The sequence below is a fragment of the Microtus oregoni genome, unplaced genomic scaffold (genome assembly GCF_018167655.1).
Source record: "Microtus oregoni isolate MIOR12 unplaced genomic scaffold, Mior012 000060F_ref0000265, whole genome shotgun sequence".
Classification (NCBI taxonomy): domain Eukaryota; kingdom Metazoa; phylum Chordata; class Mammalia; order Rodentia; family Cricetidae; genus Microtus; species Microtus oregoni.
Window position 1 is genome coordinate 10,188,371 of NW_024543870.1, and position 14,878 is coordinate 10,203,248.

General features: G+C 42.0%; 1 protein-coding gene across 2 annotated transcripts in view; it reads left to right on the plus strand.

The window, feature by feature from the left end:
* The window catches only part of Itgav (integrin subunit alpha V), a 75,724-nt gene that overhangs the window by 57,173 nt on the left and 3,673 nt on the right, over window positions 1-14,878 (plus strand). For both annotated transcript variants that reach the window (XM_041639706.1, XM_041639708.1), the window contains exons 18-29: window positions 1,534-1,671; window positions 2,970-3,037; window positions 3,659-3,806; window positions 4,312-4,404; window positions 6,476-6,555; window positions 6,930-7,010; window positions 7,766-7,871; window positions 8,393-8,551; window positions 9,829-9,927; window positions 12,630-12,743; window positions 12,841-12,948; window positions 14,618-14,740. In XM_041639706.1, coding sequence (XP_041495640.1) covers window positions 1,534-1,671; window positions 2,970-3,037; window positions 3,659-3,806; window positions 4,312-4,404; window positions 6,476-6,555; window positions 6,930-7,010; window positions 7,766-7,871; window positions 8,393-8,551; window positions 9,829-9,927; window positions 12,630-12,743; window positions 12,841-12,948; window positions 14,618-14,740 — 1,317 coding nt within the window. The remainder of the gene's footprint in view (window positions 1-1,533; window positions 1,672-2,969; window positions 3,038-3,658; window positions 3,807-4,311; window positions 4,405-6,475; window positions 6,556-6,929; window positions 7,011-7,765; window positions 7,872-8,392; window positions 8,552-9,828; window positions 9,928-12,629; window positions 12,744-12,840; window positions 12,949-14,617; window positions 14,741-14,878) is intronic.

Sequence of the window (14,878 nt, forward strand, 5' to 3'; positions counted from 1 at the left end):
AAATAAGGAAGGGAAAACACCTGAGCATCTTACTTAGCTGCAAGAAACAAACAAGCAAGCAAAGCCCTCTGATCTGAAGAAGCATTCAGGACTTAAGAGACAGGAGAGGCAAGCATCTTAAGTCAGGAATGTGAACAGATCCAAATTTAAATTTAATTGAAGTCTTCCAGTGTCTGCTCACTAGTCTGGGTGTGAGGGATGGAAATCCACTCTTGGCTGATGACACTTTAGTAGTTAGGAAGATTTGGGACAATGAATAGCGCTGTGACACAGAAACTGGTGAATCTCGTCACCATTTATAAGATTCATCATTGCAACAAAACCAAATCCAAATCACTCAAGGAGTTTTAGAAAGAAGAAGGAAACTGTCATATGATAACCTATTAATGTGCAGTGTGGATTCATCTTGGAGATATGGATGAGGCTCAAAGTGTTAAATCAAAAGAAAATCGTAGATTATGTGTGAGCTCGTTACCAGTTAGCCAAAAGAGAAAGAGAAATGAAGAGTACACTGTTGTCAGTGCTTATGCAGTGTTTATCAGATCTAAATAAAATGTGACACAAGCAAATCAGGTATATCAATATCGGCCATTATTGTAGGCCATAAAATATGTTGAGACCAGCTTGGAAACAGCTGTGTCGCTGGAGCACGTAGGGACTGGCAAACTGAATTTCATCAGCTCTTAGCTGAGACGGAAGGGAAGGTGGAAAGGGAAAGGAAGAAGCTGGATGACTTAAAGCCGCTTTAGTGTCCTGTTCCTATGTTGGGCAGTTGCCTGAGTGCCAACTTTACGTGGGGACATAAAATCACAGCTCCCTTTAAAAGAAGACAAGAAAATAACGTGTTCTGGGAATGTGGGTGACCATGGCCTGGAAGCCTCCTCCCCTGAGCAGAGTCTAGGTGGGGTTGTGTGTGTTTTTACAGACACAGAACAAAGGGAGGTTGTTTGGGCCATCCCATCCGTGAGATAAAAAGGGTAGTGTAATATCTTCTGTAGAGTCCAGTTGTCATCTTTAATAAGGGAGGAATATCTACAGGATGTAGAACTTTATCTTGTTGTTTGGTTGCTGGAGTTGAGAGTCCACCAGCTCACGGATGAATTCCAATCGTTTCATCTAGCAGTCACAAAAATGAGTGGATGCCGAGGTTTATAGCTAAGAGTTGATATTTATGACAACCCCAGTTCTCAATCTGCAGTATTACATCTCCTCCTAATTGGCAGAGGTCAGCTCTTGGAAGGCTATGATGGACACGTGTGGTTTCCCCGGAGAACTTGGGTTGACAATTAACGTGCTCCGTAGGTATTTTTGGGAGTCAAGGTTTCATTAGGAAACAAAACCTGCTGAATAGTTCTTACTGGACAGCCGCGTGAGTGTCACGTCATGCTTACCACAGTTGCCACAGTGGTCCAGAGGTTAGAATTGAAGGTTCTAATGATGAATTCGGCTGGTTTTGTGACTTCTCTGGAGCTGTGGGTTTCTCCCAGTAGTTTGGGTTGGTGTCATCTTTAACGTGAAGCCCTTTTCTTTCAGGATGAATCTGAATTTAGAGACAAACTCACTCCCATCACTATTTTTATGGAGTATCGGTTGGACCAGAGGATGGCTGCCGACAATACAGGCTTGCAACCCATTCTGAACCAGTTCACTCCTGCCAACGTCAGTCGGCAGGTAATAACACTTCCCAATTTATTTTTCTCATTCTTTGATCTTTTGTGAAGGTTTTACAGTTTGTGTTCTTAAATACCATAAGGGATTATATCTATATCTATATATCTATATCTATATATGTGTGTGTGTAAATATATATATATGTGTGTGTGTAAATATATATATATGTGTGTGTGTAAATATATATATATATATATATATATATATATATATATATATATATGCTGGTAGATTTTTACTAAAGAAACCAGAGGAAGTTGGTCAATGGTGGTACACACCTTTAATTCCAACACTCGGGAGGCAGAGACAGGTGGATCTTTGTGAGTTCGAGGCCAACCTGATCTACAGAGTGAGTTCTAGGACAGCCAGGCAACACAGAGAAATCCTCTTTCGAAAAACTTGAGAAAAAAAGAAAGAAAGAAAGAAAGAAACCAGAGGAGAAATAGACTTGTGAATATGGTTCTGTGTTCACAGTTGATATTTGGGGTGAGTGGATGTTGTACTGATGGTTCATTTGATGCGTGAGCTTCTCTGTGTGGTAGTTTATTCAGAAATAACATTTCCCCTGTGTATGATAATATGCGTTTTGATATATGGGCTCTAATTGTTTTTTCTCTATAGTTTTAGATTTATTTTAGAAATATTTATCATTATTGTTACTATTTTTTTGAGACAAAGTCTCAGTAAAATAGCAACAAATAAACCAAGAATGACTTTGCCTTTATTTTCCTCCCCAATGTTTTTGTTCCTTCTATGCCTTTGGCCAAGATCTGTGTTCTTGCAGTCTTTCTTTTGAGATTTTTTTTTTCACACTGTTCTTTATGGCACATTTCCTTGGCCAGATTAAAAAAAAAAACTCAAAGCAAAACAAAAACAAACAAAACAACAATAACAAAAACTAACCAAAACCAAGTTTAGACTATTTGCTGTTTTTGTCAGGTTTATCATTTTACTACTGGTTTCTTCTTTTCTTTCCCAATGGGTTTGTACATGCTGGGCTCATTTGACCATTTTCTCCTTACTTGATGCTTGCAGCCAGTTTCTGTGATAGCAATGGAGGCCATTGTCCGAATGAGGAGTTATTTTGTCTCAGTTCATTCAGTTCAGACAGGGGCACAGTTAAAACGAACCCTCCTTTCTTGTACTAGATTTCACTCCAAAATGTTAACAGCTGGTCTGAGATATACAAAATTGTCAGCACTTCTGTTTTCTCCCTTTATTCTTGATTGCCTGCACTCCATGTTTAAAGATGAGTGGCCAGAACCCACACAGAAAAGAGTAAAATATTTTTCTTTTAGGCTCATATTCTACTTGACTGTGGGGAAGACAATGTCTGTAAGCCCAAACTGGAAGTTTCGGTAGACAGGTAAGTTTTACTCCAAACAGTAAATATGAAATATAAGAAAGTTAAATGGAAAAGCATTTAAATTTCTATTAAAAATGCTAATGTTTTTAAGGAGAAAAACTACCAGTAAAGAATAATGCATGATTTTCTTCACAATAAAGCAATTAATACCATGGTTAAAATAAATACCCACTATGTTTTCGCTAGGTGCCTGGCTGGGCAGATTTATGACAATTAGGTTTGGTTGTGCCTTGAGCCCCTACTAATTGCCTCGATCTGCTTCAGTGTGGGCATGGCCTGAACTGAGGGATGTCCTTGCTACTTGAGATGACATGGGGAAGATTGTCGTGGGGATTAGGACGAAAGACTAGTTCATCGTTTAGCAAGAGCACCAAGGAATTAAAAGCACACGCCCAGTTGTAAAGTGACTTTGGTCACTGCCTGTAGAGAGCAGTGGTTTGTGACTGGCCACAGTGTTCAGTCCCAGAGACGGACTGGGCATGCAGCACGCTGGTTTCGGGTTTCTCCTGAGCTGTGAGACAGGGCAGGATGTCAGTGTGGTGTCTTAGCTCCCGTTTCTTTGAACAGTCGCACGCTCCCCATGTAGTCTTTCTTCACTGTTGGATTTGAATTAACTTGCAGTGATCAGAAGAAGCTCTACATTGGGGACGACAACCCTCTGACCCTGACCGTGAAGGCACAGAACCAGGGGGAGGGCGCCTACGAAGCGGAGCTCATCGTCTCCATCCCGCCGCAGGCTGATTTCATCGGGGTTGTCAGGAACAATGAAGTAAGCAAGCAGCCTCTTGGAAACCCAGAGCACAGTCTTTTTAACATTTATGGGGTAGTCCCTAGTCAGTGAAGCCCAAGCCTAGCCATTCTAAGACTAAATGGCTGGGCAATAGAGTGCACGTCTTAAATAATTCCTTTCAGGCAATACCTTGAATAATTGATATGGAATTACTAGTTTTGCTAGCCAAGCATCTGAGACATGAGGTCAGCTAGATAAGGTCTCTAAACCTGCCCATCGTGTTTCTAGTCAGAGGCCCTATGGTCAGAATCCGAGTCCTCCAGGGAGCTTTCTGACGCCCGTACGTTTACACACTGCAGTTGTCCACAGCTCCGGTTTTCTTTTCTACTTGCTCAAATTGATTTATTTGCTTCATAATAAAAGGAATTTAAATATATACACAGTATTGAATATGAACTTTATAGTTTCGACTTTTTTTGACTATTATTTTCTTTCTACTTTCCCCAACCCCACTTCTCTTTATTTTCTTTTTTTGTCTGTAAAGGCCCTAGCAAGACTCTCCTGTGCATTTAAGACAGAAAACCAAACCCGGCAGGTGGTGTGTGATCTTGGCAACCCGATGAAGGCTGGAACTCAAGTAAGGCAGCTTAATTCTATTGAGTTGTCTCCTTATAAGTAGAATATAAATATTTCGTACCATAAATAATTTTTCTCTAGGTTTGTTTATAGTAATTTCAAAACAAGTTGGGTTTTTCTTCATTATTGTTGCTAAGGGCGTAGCGCAGGACCTTGAACATGCTTGGAAAATGTCGCACTGCTGAGCTACATCAAAGCCCTGGGTTTTGCTGTTTGTGTTTTTCTTTCTTCCTTCCTTTCTTTATTTTTTGAGACAGGGTTTCTCTGTGTAGCCCTGGCTGTCCTGGAACTCACTCTCTAGACCAGGCTGGGCTCGAACTCAGGGATCTGACTACCTCTGCCTTCCAGAGTGCAGGGATTAGAGGTGTGCGCCACCACTGCCTGGCTTGTTTGTGTTTTTAAGATAGGATCTTCCTATGTAAACTCAGCATGACCACAAACTCAAGTTCTTCCTTCCTTTATTCCCTAAGTGCTGGAATTACAAGAGGCTGTGAACCACCATGGCAGCTCTAGGCAGTATCTTTAATTTTATCTATCATCTATCTATCTATCTATCTGTCTGTCTGTCTATCTATCTATCTATCTATCTTCTATCTATCATCTATCTATCTATCTATCTATCTATCTATCTATCTATCTATCTACCTATCTATCTATGTTGTGTGCATTTGTGTTATGCCTGCACATGTATGCTTGTATGCTACACACACTGTGGAAGTCAGAGGACAAAGTTTAGGAGTTGATTCTCTTCTTCCAACATGGTTTATGGACCTGGGAACTTAACTCAGGTCTTCCGGTTTGGTAACAAGTGCCTTCACCCACTGAGCCATTTCACTTGCCCTCAGAGAAGTATCTTTACATTCGTTTTGATTTAGAGTTTAGTTTTTAGCTGAGTTCTGCTCAGCTTAACTAGGATGCTAACATTATAGGTGGAGCTGTATCCTCTGCCGTAAACATCTCTTCACACTGCCTTAAATCTGGTAAATAGAAGGAAACATGATTTAAACTAAGGACTAAAATTATACTTTTAGTATTTTGAGCCAGGGTGTCTCTGCAGCCTTGGCAGACACCAAGGCCTGTTACTCTTAGGTGAGATGGTGTCCTCTTACTAACTTAAAGCCTTATATCATCCAAGGAGGAGAAACTTAGTTGGGTGAGGCATCCTCTTCTGATGGGGAGCAGGGTACTATTGATCAGGAAGCCAAGCGCCCAGGGAGGTTTTCCCCAAGTCCTGCAGAAGAGAAGCAGGGTTTGTGTGTCACGGTACTGAGGAAAGCAGGCCTGTACATGGGATGCTCTCCAGGCAGATGCGCTGAGCGGCACACCGATGGCAGTTATGTGCAGACCTGCTGCATGGTCTAAACGTGGCATGCTTCTCCTCTGAGTGTGTTTCCACAGGCATTCGTTATCCTGGATAGATGCTCTATGGGGAAGAGCTTTTGATTTTCTCGTTCTCTGGCTTTCTAGCTCAGAGGCCCTTTATGTCCTGGCTTTTCTAAGTAGCCAGCTGCAGACTTTGTAACGTGAGTGCAGCACCATGGAGGTGCCATTTTCCCATGCCATCTATGTGGTCCCCAGGAAGCCTGTTCTCTTATACCTTCAGTTCAGTTGTTTTTAAAATCATTCTGTATTCTGCCTCAGGGCTCAGCCTGTGAGGAGCTGGGGAGGAGACAGTGGGAGGTGTGAGGAGAGACTTTCCGCTTTTATTCCAACTCTTTTACGCTGTGCTCTGACTAAGCCTCCAGTGTTCCCTGTCTGGCTTCTTCACTCAGGTTAGTTCAGCTTCCTATAGCAAGTCTTGGGACTCAGTTGCAGGCTTTCATTGCAACAATAAACACGGAAATTTTTAGAAAGGTGGTTATTATTGTAGGTAGGTATGGCTGTAATCAATAATTGTTAAATAGCCTCCATCATGACCTCAGTGGAAAATGAGATGTAATTATTTTTGTTCACTTTTACTGTAACCTCGTCAAAAGCATATTTTAGAATACACCTTTGTATGTGGATGTCAGATTTGAAGTTTCTGATTTAAATGAGGCATTAATTATTCATCATTTCCTTCCCCTCTCCAGCTGTTTGCTGGTCTCCGTTTTAGCGTCCACCAGCAATCAGAAATGGATACCTCTGTGAAATTTGACCTGAAAATCCAAAGGTATGAAAAACAATGTATTAGGATAAAATAACCATGTTTCCTTATAAATACATTACATCCTACCCTTTAAAGATGGAATAACATAGATTAAAATTTCAGTACTTCATTATAAGATTCTTTAATCAGTATTTCATTAAGCAAATGGCTATCTTGCTAATTTGAGTTTATAAGACAAATTAAGCATTAGGAAATAAAAGTTATCTTCAGCTTTGAATTGCATGTAATTAAAATAATCACTTGATCAGTAGGGCTTCAGTTTCTGTGCCGCCTTGGATTGTGTAGTTTTAGTTCCCCTGAGTTTTCCCTTTTATGGCTTTGATGATAAATGTGCCCGATTCAGTCCTGAGCATGTTTGTTTTCCCTTTCTTTTTCAGCTCTAATTCTTTTGACAATGTAAGCCCTGTTGTGTCTTATAAAGTTGACCTTGCCGTTTTGGCTGCTGTTGAGATAAGAGGGTAAGTGTGAGCCTCCAGTTGACTATCACGTCATTGTGATTACTTCTAAAACGTAGCTGCTGGACCCTGGCTTCCTACGGGCAGCCACTCCTGCTTAGTGCTGGCTTCCCAAGGCGGTGGACTCTGCAGAGATGAGACCCTGAAGGTGCTCCAGGAGGCACAAACACAGCAACCTTAAAATACGTTGATTGGCTTTCACAGCCGGTTGCTCACTGATTCATTGATGCAGGCTGATTTAAGAACAGTAGATTTTATGCATACAAAGCTTGTTCAGGCAAATGAATGGATTTAGAAAACATATTGAGTGAGGTAACCCAGACCCAGAAAGACAAATGTCATATGTACTCACTCATAAGTGGCTTTTAGACATAAAGGAAAGAAAGACCAGTCTACAACTCACCATCCCAGAGAACCTAGACAACAATGAGAACCCTAAGAGAGATATGTGGATCTAATATACATGGAAAGTAGAAAAACACAAGATCTCCTGAGTAAATTGGGAACATGGGGACCATGGGGACCATGGGAGAGGGTTGAAGGGGGGGAAAGGCAGGGGAGCAGAGAAAAAAATTATAGATCAATAAAAACAATAAAAAAGAAAGAAAAAAGAAATAAAGCTTTTCATTAACAAGCTTTTCCTTTGAGGCTTTTTATAATTAGGTCTGATTTTATTCCACTGAATATAGAACTCTTAGGGAAAAGAACTGGTTATGTTGTTTGATATTCACGGGAGGTTTTCTTTGGTCATTGTTTAGAGTCTCAAGTCCTGATCATATCTTTCTCCCAATTCCAAACTGGGAGTACAAGGAAAACCCTGAGACAGAAGAGGACATTGGGCCTGTTGTTCAGCACATCTACGAGGTTTGCTCTCGGACCGAGTAGAAAGTTGGCAAAGTGGGGACGGGGGCTAGGGCGAGGGAGAGAGCTTTTAAAAGCAATCCTGTATGATTTTTATGTAGAGTTTGCATTGTTTGAACTTATACCAAAAGTACTGTTTGTAAGTTCGTTTTTATAGACACATAACTTTATGTGTTTAAAGAAAGCGAAACCAACTCTTTCTGAATGAAAGAGATAATCCTCGTGTATGCTCCACAGCCTTTTGAAGTTCTGATTAAAAGCTGGAAATGCCTGTAATTAAGCCGTTTTATTGTCTATACAAAGGCTATTAAGTCAGCCTTCTGACATTTTCATCCTGGTAGATCTTTCTGCACTTGAGATAAACATTGTTTGGCTTTTGTGCGTAGAGGTCACGATTAGATCCCCGCGGTAGAAATGGCTGCTTTTCAGATCCCATTGTTGATATGACTTCTAGTGATAACTTGGTGGCGGGAAAAGAGGTCTAATCTTTGTCCAAAGTGCTTACATCTCCTTTTTCTTATTAGCTAAGAAACAATGGTCCAAGTTCATTCAGCAAGGCAATCCTAAATCTCCAGTGGCCTTACAAGTACAACAACAACACTTTGCTGTATATCCTTCATTATGACATTGACGGGCCAATGAACTGTACCTCGGACACAGAGATCAACCCTTTGAGAATTAAGGTAGTGCGTTTTCTTTCTGAATCGATAAATGAAACACATGAAATACAAACAGCTATTTTAATGTGTGAACTCTGCAAAAAGTATTTTAGTTCAAAAGTAGTATACTAAATTTATGTAATAGTAAGAATCAATTCTGTGAAATCAAAATGAACCATATTTTTATGAGTGTTCTGGAAGCCTCGGGAGTTATTCTTGACCATGGCCTACTGCATCTCAGTTTATTAATTATATAATACTATTTTATTGTTGGAATTTCTGTCTTAAGAATAATATGATACCATTTTACTTGGGACTCTTGATTAACAGGATCTAGGAAAATGCTATAGAATTTTATATATTTTTGGTGATAGTAATATTTGTTCTAGAACATATATTTACATAAGAATATTATGTTTTATATAGTCTATGGAAAGTTCAGGGAATAAATAAAAATAAACCAGGCTTGATGGCTCATACCTGTAATCCCATAACTAGTTTGAGACTATCTGGGATTACATTTTGTGTTCAAGGCTGTTGTATTAGGTGCTGCGTCCCCGGCACCCGGCTGCCCACGCTAGCTCTAGCTTATGCCCCGAAATAATTACACGGAAACTGTATTCTTTTAAACACCGCTTGGCCCATTATATCTAGCCTTTTCTCGGCTAACTCTCTCACCTGGACTAGCCCATTTCTAATAATCTGTGTAGCCCACGAGCTTGCTTACCAGGAATGATCTTAACCTGCGTCTGCCTGGAGTGGGAGAATCATGGCTACTCCCTGACTCAGCTTCTTTCTCCCAGCATTCTGTTCTGTTTACTCCTCCCACCTATGTTTTAACCTATGAGGCCAAGCAGTTTCTTTATTGCTTAACCAATGAAATCAACAGATTGCTATATGACACTCCCACATCACAAGGCCACTCTGTTCTGTATAGTAATATTGTTTCCAAAACCCCAAACCAATTAAACTCAAAGCTCCTAACGATGCTCATCACAGATACACTGTAGAGTCTCAGGCTCTTTCAGTGCTGCTCTCGGTTCCCCTTTAGGGATGCATGGGGACGAGCAATGCGTAGGAAAAGGGAACTTTAATAAATTTGTAGGGTACATTGATGACTTTGATCTTTTATTTTCTGTCTTTCCTGTTCACTGACTATTAAGAGGTAAATTTTCTGTCGGATCACATTTTCATAGACTGTATGCTAACCATGTCTAAGCATTAATGTCCAAATGTCGTTGTGAAATGTTTTCCCGCTATTGTTTAACCACCGTCTTACAATCCATGTCTCATCTTTGCAGACACCCGAAAAGAATGACACAGCCACCGGACAAGGAGAACGGAATCATCTCGTCACCAAGCGGGATCTCGCCCTCCGGGAGGGAGATGTTCACACTTTGGTAAGTGCCATCCCAAGTACGCAAAGGGTAAGCATCTAAAAATACACGATTTCAGGACAGACGACATCACAGCGCAGTGCCTAAAAGATCACGCTTCAGTTCTCTCTCTTGACCCTGGTCACGCTGGGGGCAATTCTCAACCGACCCATTTAATAGATTGTTTAATAAAAGCATTTGTATTCTAACTGACTTCCTTGACTGTGCTCTGTTACCTGAACTTTTCTGATCTCATCTTTTTTTTGATACTTCAATGACACGTTGCAGGAGAAACCAGGAGACCAAGTGATGAGAACGTATGAAGGGAATAATTAGTTCAATGATTTCCTGTACTGTTTGAAAAAAATGAGTTGTTTAGTCTTTTTAATTTAATTTAATTTTTAAAAAAAAGTAGATCTGAAACCAACACATAGAAAAACTGGTAAAGCTCCTTAGCAATCACTAGTTGTTGTTGTTGTTGTTATTATTTTGGTTTTTCAAGACAGGGTTTCTCTGTGTAACCCTGGTTGTCCTGGAACTCACTCTGTAGACCAGGCTGGTCTTGAACTCACAGAGATCCGCCTACCTTTGCCCCCAAGTGCTGGGATTAAAGGGGTGTGCCACCACCACCATCACCTCACAGTAACATTTTATTTTATGATCTGTCTGTTTTTTTGATACAGGGTCTCTCAATAAAGCCCTGGTTTTCCTGAAACTTGCCATATAGACCAAACTGTCATCAAACTCACAGAGATCCACCTGCCTCTGTCTCCCAAGTGCAGGGTTTAAAGGCACACACCACCGTGCCTTACAGTCACTACTTTTTAAAAACTTATGTTTGTGTATTACATTTTCATTTGTGTGTGTTTGTGTATTTGTGGTACACACATGCCATGGTATGCCTGCAGAGGTCAGAGGACAGCTTTTGGGAGCGACTTCTCTGCTTCCAGTTCTAACTTGTTTCCACCAGCTCCACGGTGTCACTTGGACCACCTTCTTTGAGTTTTACTAACCTTGGCTTCTGATTTTCTGCCCTTATCTCCCCTAGAATTTATTTACTACTGAATCTATTGGGGTTCTTTCACTCCAGGACCTTCTCAGCTGACTCAGGGAAATCATAGGTGACTAGAGAGATATCTCAGTGGTTAAGAGCTCTGGCTGATTCTCCAGAGGACCCGAATTAGGTTCTCAGCATCCACAATAGGCAGCTCATAACTATGACCACAGCTCCAGAGGGAGACAACACCTATGGTTTCAAAGAATACCATGTTTGCATTCATGTTTGCTTATCCCCACACAGATGCACACAATTAAAAATAAAATATTCATAAAAAGGAAAATTAATCAGAGCTCCTAATGTAATCAGCTTTATAACATAATAGCCTGTAAACCACAAATTCAGGGCCCTTGCTGATGTGGGAAGTCCTTCTGTATATGGGTTGCTTTTAATGGTTAATGAATAAAGAAGCTGCTTTGGCCTATAATAGAGCATAGTAGAGCTAGGTGGGAACACTAAACTGAATGCTGGGAGAAAGAAGGTGAGGTCAGTGAGACACCAGGTAGCCACCAGCAGGAGACAGATGTGCCCAGACCTTGCTGGTAAGGCACAGCCATGTGGCGATACACAGATTAATAAAAAAGGTTAATTTAAGGTGTAAGAGCTAGCCAATAAGAAGCTAGAGCTAATAGGCCAAGCCGTGATCTAATTAATACATTTTCTGTGTGATTATTCAAGTTTGGGAGGTTAGGAACTAACAAGCAGCCTCCATCAACACCTTGCTGTCTGTTTGTTTGCACCTAGTCTCCCACACTGTTTCTCTCGTCCCCACTTTGCTTTAAAAAATACAGTATTCACTTTTTATATTGAAACATTTTTTATTTGATAGATTTTGATGAGTTCCTCCCAGATACTCCCCCACCTTCCTACTCAGCTAATTTTATGTTCTTTTTCTATTTCTCTGTAAGAAACAACAAGAAAGAAAGAAAAACACAAAAAAGTCCCACAGAAACAGAGGGGGGGGGGCAAAAAACAAAGCAAAAGACCAATAAGACAGAAAAACACCAAAGCAAAGCAAAATGAAAGAAGTCCACAAACGTACTATTGAGTCCCTTCTGTGTTGGCTAACTATTCATCAGCGTGTGATTGTCTCTCTGCGAGTTTCATGCAGAAGAACAATTACTGTTCACTGCTTCCTTTCTTTTCTGCAGTTACTGTGATCTGATGTTTATGCCTTAAAATTGATGATGTTTGTGTCTTAAAAAATGTTGAGGGGTTCCCTAAAGATTGTTGAGTTGTTATAAAAATGAAATTTTCAATATTACATATTTTATGTTTCTAGACTAATTTGCATTCAAAAAAACACTGATTTTGCTGTGTGTGATGGCACACGCCTTTAATCTCAACCTCTGCTAGTTCCAGGGCAGTCTAGTCTACACAGTGAGTTCCAGGGCAGTCTAGTCAACACAATGAGTTCCAGGACAACCTGGACTATATAATGAGACCCTGTTTCAAAATAAATAAAAAATAAAATAAAAAACAATTTAACAAAAAGCACAGGGTTAACTGTTGTCTTGTTTGTTAAGCATTGTTCCTAAAAGGCAGAAGAATCTATACACTTCCTCTTTGGTCTTCTTGTAAGAATGCTTCATGTTCAAATGTTAAATATCAGTGTTAAAAAGAGACAGTGTGATCTTACTTTGTAAGTGAAAATGGTTCATCCCTGCAGGGCTGTGGAGTTGCTAAGTGCTTGCAGATCATCTGCCAGGTCGGGCGGCTGGATCGGGGGAAGAGTGCGATCCTGTATATCAAATCCCTGTTGTGGACCGAGACATTTATGAATGTAAGCAGACGGATGCACCCGCAGATTTGTTCGTTTGTCAGAGGAGTAATAAAGGCCTTGCCACCTGAGAAACCATCCCGTTTTTGTTTCCATTCAGAAGGAGAACCAGAACCACTCTTACTCCCTGAAGTCGTCCGCGTCATTTAATATCATAGAGTTTCCATACAAGAATCTTCCAATTGAGGATCTCTTCAACTCCACACTCGTAAGTCACTGGTTTCAAAGAGTGAATGCGTGCATGCAGCTTCACTGCAGTAACTGAGAGTCATCAAGTTGTTTACAGGGATTAATATTTTAGATCTGAAAACATTTCATTTGTCGTCGTCTTGTTTTTTTAAATTACGTTGGTTGTTGTTGTTGTGGTGGTGGTGGTGGTGATGGAGGTGGAGGTGGTGATGAAGGTGGTGGTGATGGGAGTGGTGGAGGTGGTAGTGGTGGTGGTGATGGAGGTGGAGGTGGTGGTGATGGAGGTGGAGGTGGTGGTGATGGAGGTGGAGGTGGAGGTGGTGGTGATGGAGGTGGTGGAGGTGGTGATGAAGGTGGAGGTGGTGATGGAGGTGGAGGTGGTGATGGAGGTGGAGGTGGTGATGGAGGTGGAGGTGGTGGAGGTGGTGATGGAGGTGGAGGTGGTGATGGAGGTGGAGGTGGTGGAGGTGGTGGTGATGGAGGTGGAGGTGGTGGAGGTGGTGATGGAGGTGGAGGTGGTGATGGAGGTGGAGGTGGTGGTGGAGGTAGTGGTGATGGAGGTGGAGGTGGTGGTGATGGAGGTGGAGGTGGTGATGGAGGTGGAGGTGGTGATGGAGGTGGAGGTGGTGATGGAGGTGGAGGTGGTGGTGATGAAGGTGGAGGTGGTGATGCAGGTGGTGGTGATGGAGGTGGTAGTGGTGGTGGTGATGGAGGTGGAGGTGGTGGTGATGGAGGTGGAGGTGGTGGAGGTGGTGGTGATGGAGGTGGAGGTGGTGGTGATGAAGGTGGAGGTGGTGATGAAGGTGGTGGTGATGGAGGTGGTAGTGGTGGTGGTGATGGAGGTGGAGGTGGTGGTGATGGAGGTGGAGGTGGTGGTGGTGATGGAGGTGGAGGTGGTGGTGATGGAGGTGGTGGTGATGGAGGTGGAGGTGGTGATGGAGGTGGAGGTGGTGGTGATGAAGGTGGAGGTGGTGATGAAGGTGGTGGTGATGGAGGTGGTAGTGGTGGTGGTGATGGAGGTGGAGGTGGTGGTGATGGAGGTGGAGGTGGTGGTGGTGATGGAGGTGGAGGTGGTGGAGGTGATGGGGGTGGAGGTGGAGGTGGTGGTGGTGGAGCTTGAGCCACAGCGTTCATGTCAAGGCCAGAGGACAATTTTCCAGAACTGATTTTTCCCCCTCCATCATTTGGGGCCCGAGGATTGAAGGTAGATCATCAGCTGTGGGGCAAGTGCCTTTAGCTGCGGAATCCTCCCTGACACAGGATTGTACTCTTGTCCTATGGTATTCCTTTACACCACTGTAGAATTACTAGCACTGGGCTTTTTTCTTTAATGCTTTGGTCTATGTAACAGGTTTTTATTGTTTACCACATTTGTTGGGAGGTGTTTTTGGTTCCTTTCTCCCCTGACAGTTATAAGGTTTGAAACTAAGTACATAAAATAAGCAGATTTTGAAGATATTTAAGTACTGAAATTGGGATCAGCAGTCAAGATCTGTATGGGATCATCTACCAGTCATTTCATGTGAACTCTGAAGTCAGCTTACTGTTAGCACACCTAATGTGTGCGCACCAGATGATTGTGTGAGAAAGGAGCGTGACGTGAACACCACTAAAATAAAAATTAAAAGCGACTGACTTACTGACTAAGTCAAATAGTTATCTAAAGCGCCATGTCTTTTCCCCAACAGGTCACCACTAACATCACCTGGGGCATTCAGCCGGCGCCCATGCCTGTGCCCGTTTGGGTGATCATCTTGGCGGTCCTCGCCGGGCTCTTACTGCTGGCTGTTCTGGTTTTTGTAATGTACAGGGTAAGTGATGGACTTTGGGAGGGGAAGGGGAAAGAATAGAAGAAAAGGGGAAGGGAAGTAGGGAAAAGGGAGGAAAAGAGTAAAGAAAAGAAGAAACGGATGTACAGTGACACCGCCCGATGAGCAGGGCTCGTTTCA